The sequence below is a fragment of the Enhydra lutris genome, unplaced genomic scaffold (genome assembly GCF_002288905.1).
Source record: "Enhydra lutris kenyoni isolate GAN:26980312 unplaced genomic scaffold, ASM228890v2 scaffoldscaffold44, whole genome shotgun sequence".
NCBI classification, from domain to species: Eukaryota; Metazoa; Chordata; class Mammalia; order Carnivora; family Mustelidae; genus Enhydra; species Enhydra lutris.
In genome coordinates, this window is record NW_019154128.1 from 7545652 (window position 1) to 7570205 (window position 24554).

At 40.3% G+C, this 24554-nt stretch overlaps 1 protein-coding gene across 13 annotated transcripts in view; it reads right to left on the minus strand.

Annotated features, from left to right (window-relative positions):
- LOC111155964 (mitogen-activated protein kinase kinase kinase kinase 4) overlaps positions 1–23871 on the minus strand; it is a 188677-nt gene extending 164806 nt beyond the window's left edge. For 7 of the 13 annotated variants that reach the window (XM_022516456.1, XM_022516453.1, XM_022516455.1 and 4 more), the window contains exons 1-2: positions 23623–23870; positions 23200–23265 (exon numbers count right to left, since the gene is read on the minus strand). In XM_022516456.1, the coding sequence (XP_022372164.1) occupies positions 23200–23265; positions 23623–23679 (123 nt within the window). In that variant the 5' untranslated portion in view covers positions 23680–23870. Of the gene's footprint in view, positions 1–23199; positions 23266–23622 lie in introns of all 13 variants that reach the window. The other 6 variants (XM_022516452.1, XM_022516447.1, XM_022516449.1 and 3 more) reach the window with 1 other exon arrangement.
- Between the last annotated feature and the right edge of the window lie 683 nt (positions 23872–24554).

The following is a 24554-nucleotide window of genomic DNA, read 5'->3' on the forward strand; positions in this document are numbered from 1 at the left end:
GCCTCTGCACTCAGTGGGGAATGTGCTTTAAGACCCTCTCCCGCTGCCCTTCCACCTGCTCACATGCTCACACTCTCTCTCTCTCTCAAATAAATAAATCTTAAAAAAAAAAAAAAAAAAAGAGGGTAGAGGGAGCAAAAGTAAGAAGAAAAGAGGCAAAGGACTTTCAAATTCAATCCCTAGCAGAGCCACAGGGCAGAAGTCTACCAATTCTAGACAAGTATTGACCAAGCTGTTTATAAGTATGAATGCACATTAGAACAAGGTATAGAGCTTTTTAAAATTCCACCATGCAGGTGACACCCTAATACAATCAATTCTGAGACTCTGGTGTTTCAGCAGTTATTTTTTTCAGCTTCCTAAATGACTGAGATACGCATGCAAGGCTAGGACTCACTGGTTTAGGTGAGGCTTACAAGCTCCCCACTGATTCCAAGGTACATTCAGGGTGGAGAACCTCCTGCCTATGGCTTCAGATTTCCCACTATTACTGTTTCTGTGCTATAAACCTGAGTCAGGATTTCAAAACCACAAGAAGGTGCTCAGAAGGACCTCTGTTGAGGCAGTACAGTGGGAGTTAGGAAATAAAACTAGCCAGAGAAGTTGCAGTCAGCCAAAAGTGAGCCTACTGTCTTGCTGACTTTTACTGGTTAAGGAAGAGGAGAAGATGAGAGAGGAACTCTGCCTGTCAGGCATTTGCTAGGGAACTGAAGGAAAGCATTACTACAGCTTTAGGAAAACTCATATTCTGTAGGAATTACCACAAAACAAAAAGCAATATACCACTCCTATCCTTAACACACTACTCAAATACATTTCCCATAGATATTATCTCTTGGGGCCTTCCTTCCCCACCCATCAGCTACCCCCTAAATTCACAAAGTCTGGGCCACCTCCTCTCTCAAAATGGCCTTTTTACCCTGGTCTAGAGGAAAACAATACACCTCTTCGAAGCCATTCAGAAGTAGATTTAGGATTCTCCAGGCTATTTTAGGGGATTACCTTTCTATCAATGTCTCCCATGAAATACTGACAATTTCTAGGTTTTACTCTTTTTTTAACCTCAGGGCCTACTGACATGCTCTACAGCAGAAAATTTTTTTTCCTTTAAATTTTAATTTTACACCTTTAAATTTTAAAGATGTATTTGTAAAATGGGAATGTTACTTCTGTACTTTTTAAATGACTGAGATCTGAATTCATGCTGGTAAAGCTCCTATGAGTAGTGCTAATGGCAACTCAGCTCAAGTATACTTCCTTTAAAGGACAAATTATAAAATGTGGTTTTTATTAATGTGACACATAGAAAAATCAAGTATTAAAAATATTCTCCAAAAAACAGCCTGATGCAACACAACAAACTGCAAAATACCAATTCTGCCAAAACCAGTTTCAGAAAAAACTTTGTCTGCTTTCCAAACTGAAGCCTAAGATAGACAAAGTATTCAGCAAAAATTACTGAATTAATCAGCCTGAATATATCTGAATTTTCAGAAAGCACAAGCTAAAAATCAAAGGAAAATGATAAAAAGAAAAATGTTTATTACAGTGCCCGCACATAACAGGCACGTAATAAAAGCGTATTTTTAAAAAATAAGATGAGAGAAAGCTACAGTATCAAGTCATTTCAGGGAAAAATGTGAAGTCCCTTTGGCAGTTTACTATACAGCTGATAAATATCTTGAGCCATTTGCTCCCTCCACCTCTCTGGGTCCTTGAGGTTGAATTTGAGGCTCTCTGAAGTTCTTTTCAGAACCAGTCTGATTCCAAGCCTTCCCCAGGAGAATCACAGACCTTACCCACTATTCCCCACCCAACCCAAGACATACACTGAAGCACCACTGTGACATACACATCTCTGCTCAGATTTTTTTCTTGCCGTTCAGCAGTACTTGACATCTTCAAGTTCTTCCTCCTTTCCATCCACCAGTCCCCCTTTTAGAACTTCCTTATTTTCATGATCAGTCTTCTGAATGACAGTGACAATGTGACAGAGAAAGTGACAATGACACTTTCTACTGCCTGTTTTCTCAGACACAAGAGAGAGCATATAATCACAAACCAAAGAGCATGCCTAGAAGTCTTCCCAAATTATCCACCTGATTATATTTACACCTGCCCATTTTTCTTCTCTTGACTCAAAACACAGCTGTTGTCTGAAAGAACTGCCTCTGGGTCTGCAATATTCCCCACAATACCACAGAGGAGTCAGATGACTATTTTCACTAGAAACTTACTGCCACGGCTCAGATACCACCCTCCGCCTCTGACCTACTCTGCGACCACCTCACCCAGAAACCCTGGCTCATTCCTTTATTCACTCACTCATTCACTCTCTGAGACACTCATTTTGTGCCAGGAAATGCTCTAAAAACTGAATGGAATATGAGAATCATAGCCAGTTTCTTATTTTGACTTTTGTCATGTCACTAAATCACCAGAGTGGGAGGGGTAGCACTTCACTGCACTGTCTGCCACCCAGAAAGCAAGCACTTGAGGGTGAGGGCAGAGGAGCCCCCTCACCCCGACCTCTGTGAACCTAAGTCCTGACCAGACCAAAACTCCCTCACTATTCATCTGTAACCTAAGGGGTAAGGCTACAAAACCGCTATGCCTCCCCGACATAAACATCCCATGATTCCTAGAGAGCCTACAATCCCAACTTCAAGTTACGGCCCATTCACAAAATCACCAGTTTTAAACATACAGCTACACAAGACAAATACAACACACAGATAAGACATAATCCTAGCCCAAATAAGCCACTCTTACAGCTGTGTTCCAATGAAATGTCTTAAATCAGCTGCTAACTACCAACAATTCCTGCTCTAATTTATTTATTTATTTATTTATTTATTTATTTATTTATTTATTTTTTTGCCTAAGTCCTTAGCATTCAAAGTGTAAAATTACTTTAGCACCATCTGGGAGTAAATTAGAAATGTATAATCTCAGGCCCTACCCCAGACCTGGTGAATCGCAACCTGCACTTTAACAAACTCCTCAGCAGACTCAAGTGAGCATTCAAGTTTGAGAAGCACTGAACCAGGGACAGAAAAACAAGGGGAGAAAAGGAAAAGTTCAGGGCTGGCAACATCTGCCCTCCTTTGCGGCTTAACTCCACCCTAACTTACTCTCCCTCCCTCTTCCCACAGTCACCCATGGTTCCAAACCCTCCTACCTTCTCTCTAGCTGGAAACATCCTGCCCATCAACTCAACTTGTCAATATCCTGGGAAACAGTTTGGCAAATGGGTCAGTGCTAAACTTACAAGTCAAGACTTGAAAGGCCTTAAAATCTGGTTTCTCCACTGCTTACTACCTATGTGAGTATAGGCAAATTACTTAACCTCCCTATGTAGACATAAAATAAAGATAAAAATGAGGAAATTTATTTAAAAGATCTGTCAGAACTTAAGATAACTATTTTTTTTTTAACACTTTGTCAAGGTGTCCCCCTCTCTTCACTTACACAATTACAGCATGTGGGTTCCAAATCTCTCACAGGTCAGTCCAACCTCCCATGTCAGCATTTTTTCTGAGTCTTCGCCTCTCCATTTTCATGAATTTATATAACAACATTACCAAAGGCTAAATGAGTCCTCACTGAGCTCAGCATATCTTGGTTCTTTTCTAAACCCACCAAAATCACTGTGGAAACACCCTCAGCTCTCAAACAAAAGGCCTGTGCACTGCCTATGGCATACCCCAGACATTTGTTCCCCATATGTCCAACTGACTGAAATTAAAAAATGGCCCCATTATGGAGCCTATGCCAACTTTTCCTCTAGTAAGAGAAAGCTATGAATTTTAGAAGTAACCAATAATTCATGCCAGGAGCTTGTTCTTTTCTCTACACACACACACAAAAATTAAGAGTTAACATAATTCAGACACTTCAACCTCAATCCCACTGTTTCCTTTATTTGTCCTAAGAACTGGAACTCATCTTCAAATTCTATCTTCTAATACATAAGCAGCAGAGACAATCTGGTCAGTTTACCTGTAGACAGATCTCATTTCCTCTTCATAATCAAGATTTTTGGGAAGGAAATAAACTTCACTTACTCTCCTAACCAACAGTGAGAAGCCCACAAACTGCAAGCTGGGTATGCATGACTTCCTCTGGTCCAAGCCCTACTCTACTTCCTGTTGAGCTAAGAAAAGCAGGTCTAGCATTGCCATACAGGAATTGAGGCATTTGAACCCTAAACCCAAAGCAAACTTTGACTTATCATTTTGCTATTGTCAGCCTATCCAAGTAAATGGATGAAAAATCCTAACTCCTACTGTAAAACAGGACATGTGGTAACACTGCAATTAAAGGCGATGAGGCATTTTTTGTAAGCTAAAGATATTTTAGGGGTGCTTCGCTGGCTCAGTAGATAGAGCATGCAAGTCTGGATCTCAGGTTGTAAGTTCGAGCTCCACGATGGGTGTAGAGATTACTTAAAATCTTTAAAAAACAATAAAAATGATTATATTTTAAAAGGTCAGCATTATATCTCCATCTCAAGTCCCCAAAATGGAATCTTCCACAATATCCAAAACCTTTTTAATATTCCCTATTGAAGAATGGAAGAAGAGACATAAGTGAGACATGACAGAGAAAACAGTGATCAAAGAAAACAACAGGGTGCTTAAAATGTTTGCCAGCCCATCTTCACTGTGCAGCTCCAGGTGAGCTGACAGGTGACTGCAGGTGCCTGAGGGGCCCTAGGGGAGACCAGCCAAAGAATACCATGCAGAGCCCGGCCCCAGTCCAAAGCGCTGACCCACAGAATCACAAGCAAATAAAATGATGGTTGTTTTAAGCCACCACGTTTTGGGGACGATTTGTTACCCAGCAAAGGCCAACTGAAAAAGGCATTGATTTATCACCACCTGATATATTTTTTGTCTTCTTAAACCCATGAAAACACAGATTGTCTTTTTTGCTAATCTGTACCTCCACCATCTAGAATAGAGTCTCTGTAGTATTTCTGTGTTTAATAAATACACTATATGTATATCTGAGAAGAACACATGGAATTTTAGCTTATAAAAATAAAGTCTTAATTTACTAGTTAATAAAACATTACTACTTTACATCATTTGTTTTTTGTGTCTTTACTGTGGAAAAAAAAAACACATTATAGTATTGTTATAACTGAATTGTGTCATCCCCCCACCCCACCCCCAAAACTTGTATGTTGAAGCCCTAATCCCTTCCCCCCCAACACCATCACGCCTCAGAATGTGGCTGTATTTAGAGACCAAACCTTTCAAGAGGTGATGAGGTTAAAATGGGGCTATTAAGAGTCAACTGGTAGCCTTACAAGACAAGGAAATTTGGACACAAAGTGACACCAGGAATGCACACATGCAGAGGAGAGACCATATAAGAACACAGCAATATGGCAGCCATCTGCAAACCTAGGCAAGAGGCCTCAGGAGAAACCAAACCTATGGACACCTTGATCATAGACTTCTAGACACTAAAACTGTGAAAAAATAAATTTCTATTGTTTAGGCCACCCAATCTGTGGTATTTTGCTATGGCAGCTCAAGCAAATACACGTATGGTGTTCACATACATCTGTTCTTGTAGTTCTTATGGCCTCATATTTTTACCACATTCCCTGAAAAATGAAAAATTATTGAGGAATTCATGGAAGAAATGTTATGTGGCAAGCAATTTTCTGAATTTATTTTTAACAAGAAGAAGTTAGGTTTCCATCCCATTTCTGTGACTAATGGATCTGTGACCTCTACAGCCTCTTTAGAATAAATCTTAAATCCATTTTTTTTTTTAAGGATTTCATTTATTTATTTATTATTTTTGACAGAGAAAGACACAGCAAGAGAGGGAATACAAGCAGCGGGAGTGGAAGAGGGAGAACAGGCTTCCCACAGAGCAGGGAGTCTGATGCAAGTCTAGATCCCAGAACTCCGGGATCGTGACCTGAGCTGAAGGCAGACACTTAACAACTAAGACCCCCAGGTACCTTTTAGATCCATTTTTTTACCAAAGTTTGGACTAAATAACTTCAAGCCTCCCTCCAGCCCTCACAGTCAATGAACACGCATTGGAAGTAATTATCAGAATGTTCAAATGAATTCCGCAAATGTTCTAAAAAGGAGTTTTAATTCCCATTTTTATTAGGGCTTGGTTGATACCAGTGTTGAACTTCACAGAAGGATAGTTTTCCCATAGTTTGCTGATGAAAGCAAAGATGAGCCCTTATGATTAGTTATAAGATAGCTATAGAACACATTTCCTATACTTTTTAGGGGAGAAGGGCTTTCTTGCTGCTTTCTTAACTATAAATATGTTGCACAGAGATGGCATAATTTTCTCAGAGTTAAAGATCATTTCTCAACAAAGGTTTCTACACAAGCAGAGGAAGTGTATTTTAGCAAAATCTTCCTTCCCTGTTATTTAGTCTGAACAGGTTGCCCGGATGAAATCTGTGTTCTGGGTAGTGGGTAGTTCCTCTTTTGCTAATATTTATAAACAAGCAGTTGAAAAAGTTAAATGGAAACCATGTTTTGAGAGTATAATAACAATTAATGTTAAATTATACCTGACAAAACTTGATAATTCAGCATTTATACAGCACTATCAAATATCCAAAGTGCCTTAAAGTCACCACTGTTGCGTGAAGGAATGCTCTGGCTTGGACCTGACACTTATCTGTATTGTATGAGGGAGGTTCTTAAAGATATTAAACAACCTGCTCTTACCACAAGGTCAGCTGAGTTTCAGGACTACAACTTAAATGGAAAGCTCCTTGAGTATTTGTTACTTTTGGTGGGACAGGGTGATGGGAGATAAGAACTTTTCCATTTATCATTGTCATATTGGAATATCTGGTTAGCAACACATATTTTTCTTCTTAGGTGAAATATTTTAAGCATAATAAAGATTTTGGTTTCACAGAAATTTCTGATTAATCAATCACTGAAGTTCAAGGCAAACTACTATTTCTTAGTGGTTCAGGATCAGAGTCTTCCTTAAGAAACACTATTTCCCTATACTTTCCTGACAAATGTTAGGTATGTTACCTAGATACATAATTTGCATATATTCTGGAATAAACTTTTTACAGTGAAATTTTTGTAAGAAATGGTAAGATAATCTAGGTAGATTTTACATCTAGATATCTTGGCTTGGTTCCTTAGATTTTTTATTTTTTCCTCTTTTGTGCTATACAGTATTTAATTTATAGGGTCATTAAGATTCTGGAAGAACCATCATCAGATTATTCCTCAATGCATTTGCAGAAGTAAGACGATTCAGGAGCATCTCTATATGCTCTCTCACAAATATGTTTTGGAGTATGGAATCCTACTATCTGTATGATAATAGACATATGTATGAACAGATCTTAGTCTGCAAAACATTAAAGTTTTTAATCATGACAGGAGTAAGTTCCAATTCACAAAATGTCTGGCAATCATGAAAAAAGGCTCCTCCTTCCAAGTATGTGCTACGGGTCAATGATTAGTAAAAAGTTAGCAAAATCAATAGGTATGTTTGAAGAGCAAAGCTGGAGGATTCACTTCCCAATTTCAAAACTTACTACAAAGCTACAGTAATCAAGACAGTGTGGTACTAGTATAGGATAAACAAAGAGATCAATAGAATAGAAATAAGAGTCCAGAAATTTCAAAGAGTTCAGAAACCCTCCAATTAAAGTCTACCAGTTTTCAAGAAGTGTTCCAAAAAAACGAATGGGAAAAGAACAGTCCTTTCAACAAATGGTGCTGGCATAACCGTACATTCATGCAAATGCATGAAATTGTATCCCTGCTTCTCAACATGTACAAAATTCAATTCAAAACAGATCAAAGAACGAAAATATAAAAGCTAAAACTATAAAGCTTAAAAGAAAACACAAAAGTATATCTTCATAACCTTGGCTTAAGCAGTGGTTTCTTAAGATATGACACCAAAAGCACAAGCAAAAAAAAAGACAAATCGGACTTACTCAAAATTAAGAACTATTGTGCTTCAAAGGAGAACATCAAGAAAGGAAAAAGTCAACCCAAAAAATGGGAGGAAAATTCTGCAAGCCATATATCTGTCAAAGGACTTTTACCCAGAATACATTTAAAAAACTCTTAAAACTTAAATATTAAAATAATAATAACACAATTTTAAAATGTGCAAAGGATCTGAATAACCATTTCTCCAAAAAAGAAATTCACATGGTGAACAAGCACATGAAAAGATCCTGTATATCCTTACTCATCAGAGAAATGCACATTAAAACCACCAAAATAATGAAGGGATAAGAAAGATGTGGTCCATATACACTATGGAGTATTCTGCCTCCACCAGAAAGGATGAATACCCAGCTTTTGTATCAACATGGATGGGACTGGAAGAGATTTTGCTGAGTGAAATAAGTCAAGCAGAGAGAGTCAATTATCATATGGTTTCACTTACTTGTGGAGCATAACACCATGGAGGACAAGGGGAGATGGAGAGGAGAAGGGAGTTGAGGGAAATTGGAAGGGGAGATGAACCATGAGAAACTATGGACTCTGAAAAACAATCTGAGGGTTTTGAAGAGGCAGGGGGTGGGAGGTTGGGGGAGCCAGGTGGTGGGTATTATGGAGGGCATGTATTGCATGGAGCACTGGGTGTGGTGCATAAACAATGAATTGTTATGCTGAAAAGAAATAAATAAAAATAAATTAAAAATAAAAAAAATAAAACCACCAAAATGAGGTATCACTACAATGGCTACAAACAAAAACACAGATAATTACAAGTATTGGAAAGGAATTGAAGAAACTGAAACCTTTAAACACTGCTGGTGGGAATATAAAATATTACAGTTGCTTTGGAAAATAGTGTAGCAGGTCCTCTAAAGTTTAAACAGTTCATAGCACCAAGTAATTCTACTCCCAGATATATACCCAAGAGAAATAAAAAGTCTACACAAAAATCTGTACAAAAATGTTCATAGCAGCATTATTCCTAAAAGCCCAAAAGTAAAAACAATCCACATGCCCATCAACTGATTAAGAGATAAAATGTAGTATATTTATACAATGGAATATTACTCTGCAATAAAAAGAAATGAAGTGCCAATGCATATAACATGGAGGTGAGGGTACAAGAGAAAAGAGCTGCACAAAAAAAAAAAAAAAAAAAAAAAAAGAAAAACCCCAAACTCCAAAAGGGGGCCCCCAAAAAAAGAGCCAAACAAAAAAAAAAAAAAAAAAAAAAAAAAAGAGAGAACTCCCAAGCTCTACAGAGGGATCCCTACATATGCAGCCAAGTTATAATCAACTGAATCTGATCTTAAGAAAACAACCCAAGGCTGGGAGGGAAAAAAAACTTTTCAAAAGGATCAGAAGGAACAATGCAGGTACTCACACAGTGATGGGAAAAGTACCTGTTTCCACTAATAAATTGAAAAACTCATATATCATGGGGAATTAAGCAGAGTATCAGAAAGGTCTTGCCTAAGCAGTGGAGCATAATTAGCACTCGACCAACCACTGTTCCAGAACTCCTTAACAAAAATCCTAAAAGCAAGACACAAAAGGACCAAATTATTTCCATGTAATTTAAATGCACTCCCAGGGAAGAGCTCAAGGATACCTTATAGGAATACAAAAATACCAGCACCCAACAGGGTAAAATTTATAATGTCTGGCATCCACTCGAAGGTTATCAGACAGAAACACATAACGAAAATGAGAAAAAAATCTATTGAAACTAATTCAATACTGACATATATTAGAATTACAGAGAAGGATATTTAAAAAGGTATTATAACTGTATTCCATATATTTGAAAAGTTAAGTAGCAACCTAGAAAATATTTTTTAAAGACCCAAATCTTCTCAAGATGAAAAATACCAAGTCTGAGATGAAAAATACACTGGATGAAATTAATGGCAGAATCAACATTGAAGAAGAAAACTTAACAGCACAGCAGAAAAAACTAGCCAAAATGAAGCCCAAAAAGGAAAAAAGAAAATGCATCAGTGAGCTGTGACACAATTTTCAAGTGGACTAGTAAACATGTAATGGGAGTTCCCAAACCTAAGAAGAGAGAAGGGAGGTGGAAAACAAAACAAAACAAAATTGAAGAAATACTAGCCAAAGATTTTCCAAATTTGATGAAACCTCCAAACCCACTGATCTAAGAAATTCACAAACCACAGCCACGAGAAATGTGAAGTACACCAAGACACATCACCATCAAACTGCTCAAAACCAGGGGTAAAGGGAAAAATCTTAAAAACCAGAAAAAAAATGGCATGTATAATATATTCACAAAGGAACACAATAGGGACAGCAGATTTTTCAATAGAAACAATGAAAGTGAGTGAACTATGGAGTAACATTTCTCAAATACTGAAAGAGGGAAAAAAAAAAAGAGCAACCTAGAATTCTATATAGAGTAAAAACATCTTCCAAAAGTTTTCAGACAAACAAACCTGAAAGAATTCATCACCAACAAACCTGTAATACAAAAAAAAAAAAAAAAAAAAAAAAAAAACAACATCCTTCGGACAGAAGAAAATGTTACCGAGAGAAATATGGATCTACACAAGGAATGAAGAGTACCAGAAATGCTAACCACCTGGGTACAAGTATAAGGGTTTTATCCTTACTATTTATGTATTTTTAAAAGACAGCTATTTAAAAAAAATAACACAAACATATTTTAAGACTTGTAACATATAAAAAAGTAAAATGTGTAATAAAAGTACTATGCGGCCAGAAAGGAGAATGAAAGTGATACTACTATAATGTTCCTACACTATACATGAAGTACCTATCACTTGAAGGTAAACTGTGACAGCTGAGAAGTGTGCACTACAAACCTTAAAGTAACCTATAAAACAATACAAATAGAAGTTATAGCTAATAAACCAGAAAATGGAATCATAAAACACTCAATTATTCCAAAAGAAAGCAGCAAAAAGGGAATTATCACAAAGCTGCACACCATCATTCCTATTTTACAGAGGTTGCTTCCAGCCCTAAGATCAAGGGGAGGACCAGGAGCTGAATAAAGTAGTCTCTCCTACGTGTATGGTATAGGGCACAATGTGGCCTACTCTGGGCCATCCGTTCACCAAATATTCTGGATATTATTCCAGATGCTGCTCACAGGACACTCTGAGGTCTGATGAGAGCTCCCTCTCCATCTACCTCTCTTCCAGGGATGTTGAGGGTGTTAAACGGATAAGCTAATAACCCCTAACTGATACAGGAGATGCAAAACAATAATGAAAATCAAAAATAGCAGCAGATATACAGATATACAATACAAGGCCTCCCAAGAGACAGGTGGCTCAAGGCAAACTAAAAGGGGCCAGCAATTACCATGATCAATGAAACACACCCCTTCCTATCTTGAATCAAAGTTTTATTAACCAAGATGATGAATCATAAGCTCCATGGCAAAACAAGCCCACTGTTCTTTGCTCCTCACCCATCTATGCCTCACCCAGAGAATCTGAATTTAAATCAAAAGTTTCATTGTATATATAACCGTATCTACTTTATCAGATCCAGCTTAGCTATATACTCCCATAGGCCCTGCTCTTCCCTTATCTGCAATATCATCCTCTTAAAACTGCTTGCCTGCTATGCGCTCTACAAGAACATAAGCTGACTAACTGCTCTCCTTGCTCACTGTTACCAGTGAGCAAGCCCCACATGGTGCCTGGCACATACCCTCTATGCGTTAAGTACTTCAGTAATGAATGACTGAAAGGAATCATGACTAGCAGAGCAGGCTCAAAATTATCTATACGCAATGAAACACAAACAGATACTGAGCCCTCAAATCACTGAAGGGTAAAAAGTAATTAAGGGAAGGAGCAACAGGAATGGATTCCTAATTCCCTGCGAATTAAGGGAAGGAGCAACAAGAATGGATGAAAGACTGTATGTACATAGAGAGAAGAGAAATGCTCCAATATGCGAAGTTCAAAGAGGAAAGACCCTGGAATTAAGGCATGCCCTAGCAGATGAATGAACTGTGCGTCACTTGAATGCACATCCTCAACCTGAGGTAATACTGAGAGCCTAACCTGGGATCCCTAATAATAAACTATATGTCCCTGGGATGTACAGCCCTGACTCAGGTAATATTCAGTCTTTAACCTGAGATCTCAAAACAGAATAATCATAAAACTACATAGCCGTTACATACAGAGAGTCTCAGAACACCTGATGGAAAGAGGGGGGGAAGGGTCTGATAGTCAACAGTATTCTGTTACTATCATAATCAGATAAGAATGAAAGCCCTAAGCACAAGAATTTCCAAAAAGTATACATTATTAAATTTAATTTTAATAGAAGATATCATAAAAGTATTCAGAATAAAAATGAAAAAACTACTCTAAAAGATACACTTGAAACAAATCACATGATTACTCATATTCTCCCATAACAAATCACTTATATTTAACTTGGTATACATCCTCTGGCCAAATATAATAGATTCTGTTTTGTTTTGTTTTTTAAATCATGGTGAGTCAATAGCTTCTGCCCAGGATAAAAGAACACTCCTGTCTTTAATATCACATGGCAAATGGGCTGGCTATTGCACACTGGAATCCCCCCAAAAAACAGTGAGAAGGAAAAACTGGTTTAGCCTGGTTCTTGTTACCAATGACCTCACTGATAGTGAACAGCTTGTCTTTACAGAGATAAGAAACTGTACTCATGTTTAAAGAAATGACTTAAACCCAGGGATGACTAATAATGAGAGTGGGGAAGGTACAGGCTTCAGGGAAGCAGACAGACACACAGGGTCATAGGAGGTGTTTGGCTATATTGCTGAGAAATGGGAAGACCCAGGCAGGTAAATCCCTACCCCATTCTACATAAAGCTCCAAGGTGCAATCCCATTGCATAGCTCTTCTGAACAAGTCCAGAGTGCCAGGCCAAAACACCAGCTGAATGCAATACTCACAACAGCCAGAAACTAGAAACCCCAACAAGACCCATCAACTGGTGAACAGATAGACAAAACACAGCATTGTCCACATACTGGAAAACTATTCAGCAATAAAAAGGAACAAATTACCATATGTAGCAGCATGGATGAACCTCAAGAGCATTATGCAAAGTAAAAGTAAACAGACTTCAGAGACTATACAATGTATGATTCCATTTATATGAAATGTTCAAAAAAGGCAAATTTATAGAGGCAGAAAACAGATAAATGGTTGATGGGGCTCTGGGCTACAATAGGGATTAACTGTAAATGTGTATGAGGAATCCTGCTGGGATATGAAAGTATCCTAACACTGACCTATGGTGATAGTTGCACCACCACACAAATTTACTAAAAACCACTGAAATGTAAGCTTGAAATGGGTGAATTTCATGACACATTAAAATGTATTTCAAAAAACTCTAAAAAAAAAACCCAAACAAACCCACTGAACAAACTTTCATTTCTCTTCAAAGCTTATTCAAGCAGCAGCAAGCAGCAAGCCTCATGATACATGTAACCATACACTGCTCTGTACCTTGCTCGCTTTCCCTCATCATCATCTCCCTGGGCTGGCATCTCCCAAATCAAGTTATCAGTCCAGAGGTCATACACTAAGACACTGTTTTCAATATTGTTGTTGCTGCTGTTGTTTTTCTGGAGGAAAAGTAGCAAACACCTCAGTAAAATGTAGGTTTAAAATCAAAAGTAAGTAGGGCACCTGGGTGGCTCAGTTGTTGGGCATCTACCTTCGGCTCAGGTCATGATCCCAGGGTACTGGGATAGAACCCCGCACCAGGCTCCCTGCTCCACGGGAAGCCTGCTCCTCCCTCTCCCACTCCCCCTGCTTGTGTTCCCTCTCTCACTGTGTCTCTGTCAAATAAATAATACATAAATAAATAAATAAAATCAAAGATAAGTTTAAAATCAAAGATACAATGACTAGTTAACTTCTAACCTGGTGGACTGACCACATGAGTCATAAGGGTTAATTCCCATGAAAATGACAATAAAGTAAACAGAAGAATAAAGAGAAAAGGGGAAGAGATGACAGCAGAAATCATTTCTATCAGGCTTTGACAGCTAAAAATGGAAGGAGAGGTAATTCACTTCGCAAAGAGGAAAACATTACAACCGAAGTGCCTGCTTCGGGACACCAAGTGAGACAATATGCCCCCATAGAGCCCTGAGAAGATCATTTGGAAGCAACTGATACCACGAAGTATAAAGTATATGGCTAAAATCCACAGCACTGGTATTTAGTGACTGAATGCCCCAGAACCTCCTTCTCAATCTCACAGTCTGGTGACTATTTCACATCACACCATACCTGTAAGAAACCTGAGGTTTAGTCTCTGAAGAAACTGAAGGACAAATGCTCCAGATGAGAGGATGTGAGACATAGTGCTGGACACAGGCTTGAAAAGTTAAGATATCAGACTGCAGAAGCTCCAGCCTCATTCCTACACCCTGAATCCCAGAACTCCAATAAACAAATGGATAGGCCACCCTAGGCAAGGCCAGGCCTCTGAGTGCTCTTCTTAAAGAAACTGACCCCAAAGAAAAGATCTACTGGTATGAAGAAGTGGGGTTCCCCATCCATGAGAACATATTGATCCCCACCTGCCCTCCCTACACTGATGTACTACCAATCAACAGCCACCTGCCCATACACACTGAGTATCCAATTCACTTCTAGTGCCTTACTCTTAAATATAAACAGTCACGAATCTCCGGGCACTTAAGGAAAATCTTTAGCATTAAACAGAGACCAAAATAAACAGGAAAAATAAAATCTGGAAAAAAAATTGAGAAGCACAAGAAAACAACAAAATCAACCTAACAAAAAAACCTATACTCAATACCCTCTGATAGATGACATATATCCAGTTAAAAACCAAAAAAAGGTATGAAAGAGGGCTGCTCATATAAATTAAAAATATGATAAAGTTAAAAGCCCAAGAGAAATATTGAAATGTGTAAGTCAAAGACATCTCACAACAATAGAACAAAAAGAACCACCCCCCCCCAAAAAAAAACTAGAGAAGATAAGAAAATAAATTGAAGAGGTAACTAAGAGAACTTCCAGAAGGAGAAAACAGAGAAGTTGGAGGGGAGAACAAAAATATTTCCAAGGGAAAAAAAGGACATCTTCGGATATAAAGAATTCATTAAGTATTCAGGATACTGAATGACAATGAAGGATACTCATAAAATCTAACAGCACCAAGAATAAATAGAAAATCCTAAAAGCTTCTCTAAAGAAGTTTAAAACAGATCACACTCAAACAAAAGAGGAATGTCTTAAAATTCCAAGGGAAAAATGGGTGTTTAACCTAGAATATTTTCTACCAGATTACATAAAAAGACAATGCAAAAGAAAAATAAAGAATTTTCAGCCATCCAAGGACTTCAAACTTTTACAGGCCATGCACCCTTTCTTATTAAGCTACTAGAGGATGTGCTTCAAGAAAATAAGATAGCAAATCCAAAAAGAAGACTCTCATATCCAGGAAACAGAAATGATCCAAGGGAACAGATATGCACCAGGTCTAAGGGGCAACCATACCTCGCCAGCTCTGGTGTACCTCTTGGGAGGAAAAAAAAAAAAGTGGAATCAATAGGTTATCTGAAACAAAAAGTCATCTGACATATTTAAGTGTTGGAAAAAACTGTTGACAAAGGCTAAACTTTGCTGGGCATTTGATGTATCTCTTAGGGCATTTGGGGAAGAAAGTAATCACAGTTATACAAAAAACTAAACAAATGAAAAAAGTGTGTCAATGTAAAGGGGAAGGGATGTTTTAAAAAGGAAATATAACCATATTAGACCGTGTGGCTCAGAAATAAATGGTATTTACATAGTCACAATAATATAAACAATTATCATCTTAACCCAAAATTATGATATACGTATTCATTTAAGGGAAGAGGTGAGTTTAAGAGCTTATCTTCAACTACTCAGAAGTTCAAAATCCATAGTTCAACAACTTTAACTACTATTACAAGAAGTCAAAAACGCTTAACACTGATAAATCAAAAGAGCCACATGAGTAAATAATTTAAAAGTACAGAAGTAAACTTCAGTGATGGCAACTAAAAACTGAAAATAGATGTCCTCTTGGGAACAGGAAAACTCCAAGGTCTGATAGAACTTCAGTATCATTCGGCTGCAACCACATGCATTCATAACTTTGATAGGTTCTTAAAGCCCTATTTATCATAAAATGAAAGTAAACTTTTTAAGTCATAATGTAAAAGTGTGGGGTTTTTCTCCATTATTTAAATTGAATAGGATAATTTGTCAGCATCAGGCCCTATCTGAGATAGTTACAACGCCCCAGGGCTGAAAGGCAAATTAAGCACCAAGCTGTGGGCCAGCATGTGCTCTGGGCTCCCTCCTTCTCCAGGGTGGGAGAACACCTGCTAGGCTTGGACAATGGCCCCAATTCTCCAGCTTACTGATGCAACAGATCAGCCCAATGGCTCACAAAGAGCCCGAGTGCAGAATCAATCCTGCCAGTTCAGTGCTCCTCAAAGTGTGGTCTGCTGACTACCGGTACACAAGGAGGTAATTTCAGAAACTGAGAAAAATTGTAAAAACTTTTATAGCAATTTAACAATGTAATATTATGGCTTTTCAATCTAATAATAAAAAGACTGAAGCTGGTATTCTGTGTGTCTACTTTCTTTCACTTTTCTAGTCATTTGTTTGTACTGTATTTTACAGGACAAAGAAGCCCTCTGAGGCTGAAATAGGGCACTTGAAGTCTGAGCCAGTTCATGCGCAAGTGCATATACTGTGTCTGAATTCAAGTATGCTGGGCGGAGGAACTGGGGAGACAGAGACTACTGGATTTACAGTGGATATTACATGCTTAGCATTTTGTGTCCATCCCCCTGCCCTTCCTGAGTTCCTTGAGGGTAAGCAAACTGCCTGTTTCGTTCACCACTGTACATATATCCAACATGCTGAACAGTGTCCAGGACCCAGCTTACACAAGAGCACAGTGAGAACTGGAAGTGGCATGAAACAAGCCCTGCATGGTTAGTCGTTTTGCATCCTGTCTCCCCAACCTAGTTCTAAGTTCCTCATAATGCCACACAGATGTCAGGGTTTCCAAAAATCCTAAAACTTATCAATCTGTCCTTTCTTTTGAAATTCTTATAGAAAAAACTGCCTCCCAACTCAGTGCCTCCCACATCACTTCTCTTCTGAATAATGCCAGTGGACTTTTATTACTGAACCAGCCTCCTAACAGAGTATCATATTCTGTCCAGTGAACAGTCATATAGCACTATAAAACCTAAGACCATATGGATGCCACACTGGTCAGTGGCAATACATCACCTGGGCTTCTCTGTTCTCCTCCTAGCCATCCCTCCATATGTCCAAAATATTTATCTTGATTCAACTCTGGTGTGATCATGTTATGAAAGCCAAGTAACTGCCGACGAAATCTTCCAAAAGCTAAATAGACACTCAGAAATCTCTACCCTTGATCATAAATTGGTCCCAAATTATATATTAAACATATTTTAATACTTTAACACTGGAAATTCAGGCCAGTATTATAAGAAACCAACTTGAATTCATGTAAAATCTGTTTGTAGTAACTACTCAAAGCAATTACTTGCAAGTAGTTAATCAGATGATCTGCGATCACTCACTACCTGTGAAAGTTTTTTTTTTAAATTATTTGTTTATTTATTTGACAGACAGAGATCACAAGTAGGCAGAGAGGCAGGCAGAAAGAGAGGAAGAGAAGCAGGCTCCCTGCTGAGCAGAGAGCCTATGCGGGGCTGGATCCCAGGACTCTGGGATCATGACCTGAGCCAAGAGGGCAGAGGTTTTAACCCACTGAGCCACCCAGGTGCTCCCAAATTATCAGAAATTCTAATAAGAACTGTTTGATTTTTAAAAACTTACTGTGGAATAAGCCCTTGCCTCGAATACAGTCAACAGTCATGGGGTCTGCACTTGGGTACAATGTCTGTAATAGAGCCATATATATGACGGAGAGTGAGCCTTGCAGGTTATCACATATTAGGGCTGCCCTCTGGTCAACATCTGTCCTTCAGTGTCTGGACAAAGTGGGGCTGAAAGCAGTACACTCGTGCAGTTATTTAAATATCCTATTGTTAGCGGTGGGGGGGAAAATTAAAAAAAATAAAGTAAAAAATAAATATCCTATTGCTAACAATTTTTTAAAATGATTAAATATAGAAAAATGAAAGCACTAATACTAATGATGAGAAACACAGGCATCATAAACTTAAAACAACTCAAGAGATGGAAAACATCTGATGCACTAAAGAGTAGGTAATCTCTTGGCTTAAGCAGCTGTTCACAACCAGATGACCAAAACCAGATGACCAAGTATTTACTAATAAAGAAACAAAATAAAAGACCATGGATGAAATTAATGTTAAAGCATCCATCTCCAGTTTATATTTTTAGTTCCCTGGGAATAAAACTCCTTAGATGATTATTCCTTGGCTTATTAGAACACCTGTTCAGGGATGCATTATTTCAAAGTCTTTGCCCTGCTAGTCTCAGCCCACAAAATCTATAAAGACACACACTGCACCAAAAGTGCCCACAGATAATACTTTTGGATTATCTCAATATGTAGAAATATACATATATCCAAAACTGGTTAAGAAAAAAAGGCAAAACTACAAATTTGCAGATATGCAAATGAACATTTATTAAAAAGTTTCAGGCAATAAGAAATTCTAAAACCACCATGAGTAGGATTTTACCTGGTGGCTGAATTTTCTGTTAAGCTTTTATTTTGTGATTTTATTTAATAGAAAAGTTTTGGAAATTTGGGGCTGATAACTTTTGGGAGAGCTACACACCAATACATGTTCAAGGGGGTTGGCTTCCTCCCACCTTACCCAAGTCCAGAATTCTTCCAGCATGAAGAAGCCCTATGTTTCAGAACAAGTCTGTACATGCCACTCAGTGGCAATTCAATCCTCCTTCTAATGAAAACATTTAGTTCCTCAAAATGCATTTTGCCCCACTGGATGTCTTTACCTCCAGTTAAAAAGAGATCCTACACTTAAGGGGTAACATTTAGAGAAGACCCTCACAAAAGTTTTAAGTGTTTGATCCAAAATGTTAGACTAATGATTTTTAAAAGCCACACAATTTATACAGCACTTTATTGCTGAGCAATCGAAAGTAATTTTAGCACTTTCACAGATCCCAAGGCTCCTCCTAATCCAATGGGCAAACAGTGTACCCATTTAAAGGGCCACACCAAAACCTGCAGAGAATGACTGATTTCAGCAGGTTGACCTAGGCCAAGGCAGAATGCCCAAGAATCCGGCCCAACACTCTTCCTCTCTACTGCCACTGCTACTACCCTGTCCCAGCCTTTACATCCTCTCTTCTGGACCATTGTCCTAGGCCAACCATCTTACCTGCTCCTTTCCCTAATATCATCTAATCAGGTTTCTTACTCCCAGGGGTCTCCAAACCCAACAAAATTTTCAATGACCTCTCAATGCTCATAGAATGACAGCCCTCCTTAACTCATGAGCAAATAATCTCTCCCAAGATGCCCACTACTCCTTACACCTTCTGTCATTCCCAAAAAGGTCACCCTCAGCCTTTCTGTCACACACACCCCTCCCCGCTTTCTTCAGTAAATGAGGGGGACAGCCTTAGCACCATGCCCTAAATGGCTAAACAGCAGTAAACTCTCAGTGTTGCTTCTGCTTACCATCTTTGGGCCCAGAATACTCTCCTCCTCAACTTCCAAGGTTTACAGCCTACCTTTCCTCCAGAGACAAGATCAGACAAGGTCAAGATGCTCAACCCTCCAAAAAGGCTGCCATCATTCCTCTGAGCAAGACTTCATCCCAGACACTGCACCTGCTGATTCTAAACTCCCTAACTTCCCCTCTCACTACCTGCAGTACCTTTCCAGATGTAGGATTTTCCTTCTCCTAGTCAAGACATTTAGAACACCAGTCACTGTATGCTCACAAAATACAAAATAACAGGGTAACTGTAACTCCAAGGAAAAACAAAAACGGTCAAGTAAATATTAAAAATAATAAAACTCAGTATAACACAAAAACAAAACTTATTTTTTGTGGTTTTGTTTTTTAAATAGTCACTGTCCCCCTTTGATGAAAATAATTAAAATATACTTAACATGCACAAGATCATCTTATAAATACTTTTTTATAAACAGATGGTATTCTGCATGAAACCCTGTAAACTGAAATTCACAATATTTTTCTTAAGTTTTGATTTATGAGTATCCTCCCCAGTGATCGCTCAGAAACCTAATGCAAAAAATAAATTTCTCTAAATAGGACATACTCTGTGCTTCAACTATTTTTTCAGATAGTTATATACTGTTCAACTATACCCAGATGATTTACCAATTTTGTCACAGAGAAAATTATAAACCACCCCCCAAAAAAGCCACTTTCATAAAACATAACAAAACCCAGAAAACTCCCTCTTTTTACTCATTTGCCTCAGAGAAATACAGCATTCTCAAAATAAGCCACCACAATCACTAAAAAATAAAAAGTTTATAGGAAAACACAGAAAATAAAAGATAGAGCAATGAATCAAATTAGGGCTACAGGTTATTCAGCTTGAAAGTATTTTACCTGAATTTACATTAAGAAAAAAGCTTCTTTATAAACAAGTTATCACAAATATTTTCCCAACTCAGATGCTATTCACACTAGTGGATGTTTAGTAATAAACAAATACTAGTATTAATAATCTAATCCCAAAACCACCACAAGCAAATCACACCAACAAATCCCAAATAAACTCCTCTGCATAATATAAATCATTTTAGAAATTAGATATTGAAAGGAAGATGCAAATGCAGATATTAACTGCTTCTCCTATTTCTACCAACTACCAAGACTGAACTTCCCAGTATCAGTTCATAAATATCGCTGATAGTAAGAACGCGTCTATGAAAAATTAGGAAAACCTTAAGACTTAATATTTGATGCTATGGAATTAACTTTTTAGGGGTCAGAATGGCACTGTGATTATCTAAAAAACAAAAATGATACAAACTGAAGTATTTATGGGTAACCTTGTATCTAGGCTTTAACCTTAAAATACTAATGGAGAAAGGCTATAGATGAAACCAGATCAGTCATGTTCTGATTAACTGTTAAATTCGGAGATCTACCCTCTCTCCTTGTATATACTTGATCTTTCCAAATAAAATAGAACTGCTGGTGAGCAAAATCTCAGGCACTATTTTGTGTGTGTATGCCACATTTGCACAGATTTCTTAATTTGTTAGGTTTGCATAATTTGAGAATTTCTTCTCAACTATACAGACTTTGTAGTCAGAGAGCTGTGTCACTGCCAGTATCCCAAATGCTTCCCAACTGCACCGCTCAGCAAATCTATTTCAAAAGCTTGGGGGAAGGAGAGGATGGAACCAAAGGAAATGAAGAGGGGGAAAAATTTAACAACGATCCTGCCTAAACTGTTACCATAACGAACTCCCACCTCTTAAAGCCACTTAAAGCTCATTCAGGTTTCATTCTTTCCTTTTTCTTACGGTTTAAAAATGGACTGTTGGATTCTAGTTCACTTCACTCCCCTTCCCATCCATCCATGCCGACAGAGGAAGATACAAACAATCCAACTACTGTGTAACCAGGTCAAAAACAAGCTTTGGCTAACTCACTTGGAGAGTACACTCACCACTTAGATCTGGCCAGAAAAACTGGGTTAGAAAAAAACCGACTGGGGCTTAAACAAACATTGGGGCTGGGGAGAATACCTTAGAGCCAGTTACCAGGCCACTTAGTGAGTTGCAACACAATCTTTTCCAAAATTTTCCAAAGGCTTCCAAATTCTGTCGAGCCCAGCACACTGAGTTAACAGGGCTTCCTTTCAAATTCAAAAATCTGGCCACAGCCCCAAGAGTTAACCAACAAAACACATGCTAATTCACTTGAGATCACCTAAGAATACTGACTCAAGTTCCGACCGCAGGCCGGTACACAGCCCAGTACACAGCCCAGGCAAGGGGAAGTTGGGGCTGGGGAGAGGCGTTCAAGGGACAGATAAACCCTATTCATTAAGCATAAAAGAGACAATAGGATCCACACTTAATTTGGCCTAAGAAAATGTCTACGGTCAGTTTCCAACCCCCTCCCTCCATTTTTAATGAGACAATGACAATTCTTCATGGTGAACCACAAAGCCCTGCTTCATAACATTTTTTTTTTTCTAGCTCCTTGTACCCATTCGAGCAGCCAGAAAACACCCCCAGTGAAGATTACTTTTAGAAAGCGTTCAGCAATAAGAAATAAATCAGGACAGGGGAAATTTAGCATTGTTTCAAATCTTCGAGGCCTGTGCCTCCATTACCTACAGCTCTTTAATAAGCTCTAGAATGTGCTCTCAATAGAATGAACAGCACTGTTAGTCACATCAGGTGTCAGCTACTCAGAGCAGACTCATAGTCTCCAGATTTGTTAGTTTCATTTACCGGGGGGGGGGGGGGGGTGTTAAAAAAGAGACAGGCCTGGGGTGGGTGTGAAATCTGGGCATCCTCTTGACTCCTTGCTCTCCCTCATCTCTATTTCAATTACACACCTGTCAAACAGGTTATTCCTGGAATTCAGATTTTATAATCCTCATGCTGTAATTCTTTCTGCTCCTGCTGCCCAAACACACACCCCTCCCTGCTTCCCCAAAATATGTACGTATCTATCAGCAGCATGTATGATAGTTAGGAAGCAGTCCCAGGTAACACCGAACTCCTCACCTTGAGCACCTGGCAAACATTAAAACGAAGCAACACGATGACCATTTTCAAGAAGACCAAGACAGTGGTTTGGCATAATCACAGGCCAGGCCTGTCTATACTGAATTTTAATTAACACACACAAACTCAGAAGGCCAGAATTGGGGAAAACGAAAGAATTAAGGTTGCCTTATGAAAAAATGTTTTCCCATTTTACTTAAGGAAAGTGCACGCCAAAGAATGTAGCTTATTGCCTTATCTCAAGGCCAGGAATGAGTGAGGTCTTCTAAGGCCAGCCTGCATATAAACTCCTGTTTAAAAACAGAGGGACTACAAGGCGAAACCCCTTTCTCAACTTTGGCCAAGCGGCGTGGCCTCCAGTCAGCAGCGTGTTTATCACCCTTCTCCTCGTCCCCCAACAAGAAGTTTCAACGTGCCACGGGAAACAAAGACGGCGGCTCACACCGACCTTATAGACTTGTCCATAGGTGCCATTTCCAACCACTTCCACCAGCTCAAAAATCCCAGCAGGATCCTAGAGAAGAGGAGGGGAGGGGTTAGAATTTAAAAGCAGCACAACAATGAATAAATACAGCGGGGCAGTTGGAGAGAAAAGGCGACTGCAAACTGGGCGGGCTTCGTCTCGCGCGGTCCCCCAGCGCCCGAAGGCCGCGCCCCGAGCTCGGGGCTCGGGGGGCGCGGGCGCGGCGGAGTGGGGGAGTCGGCGGAGGGTCGCGCCCCGCCGCCCCGCACACGCCGACGCAGGCAGACAAAGGGGCCGCCGCGCCCGAGGCTCTGCCCGCGGCGGCGCCCGAGCGCCCGGCGGGCCAGGGCGCGGTCCCGGCTCCCCGCTCCCGGCGCGCCCGCGGCGAGGCCCGTCGTGGCCACTCACCCGCAGGGAGGAGAGGTCGATGTCCACCAGACTTTTTGCAGGGGAGTCGTTCGCCATTTTCCCTTTTTGCCACCAAACAAAATAGTACCAATAAATATATCTGTTTCTCTATTTATTTCCTTCACAGGCCAGGCCGCCGACGGCGTCTCCTCACAAGGGAGCGGGCGGCCGGGGCTCCGCCTCGCGAGGCCGGGGGCGGCGGCGGCGGGCTGGTCGCTGCTCTCGGCCGGCCCGGGCCGCGCACGGAGAGCGGACGGAGCGTGCGCGGAGCGGCGGCGGCGGCGCTCACACCATGGCGCGGGGCGGCCGTCAGGCCCCCGGGCGTCGCCCGCCGCCTCAGGCCCCGGCGCCCGCGCCCCGCGCCGCGCGCCTGGAGGACGGGCCCGGAGCGTGGGGCCGCGGCGCCGCCGAGAGTTGAGCGAGTGAGCGCGAGGCAGCAAGACAAAGATAACCCGGGAGGCGGGGGCGGAGGCGGAGAGGGAGGCGGGGAGGGAGGGGGCGGCGGCGGCGGCGAGGGAGGAGAAACGGGACACCGAAAATATATTCTGAGGAGAGAGAAAACAGCTCCCCCTCTCCTTCCCCGGCAGGAAAAACGAGCGGAAACGCACTCCCAAACCGAGCCCAGCTGGGGAGGGCGCGGGGCGAGCAGCCCGTGCGGCGTGAATATTCAGCAGGGGTGGGGCCCGAACAATGGCCGGCCGGCGGGCACGGCAAACCGCAGCCGGGACGCGGCAGCCGGCCGACGGGGCGCTCGCGGGAGGGCCAGAGCAGGGATGAGACGGACCGGGGCGTCCCGGTGAGGTGCCGAGGGTGAGGAAACGCCCCATCTCTTACTAACAATAAAGGGATCAGAAGTGACCTGGACCCTGGCCGCAAACGCACGGAGGCGGAGGGACCCTTGTCTCCGGGAGGGGCTGCGTCCCGCCCAGCCT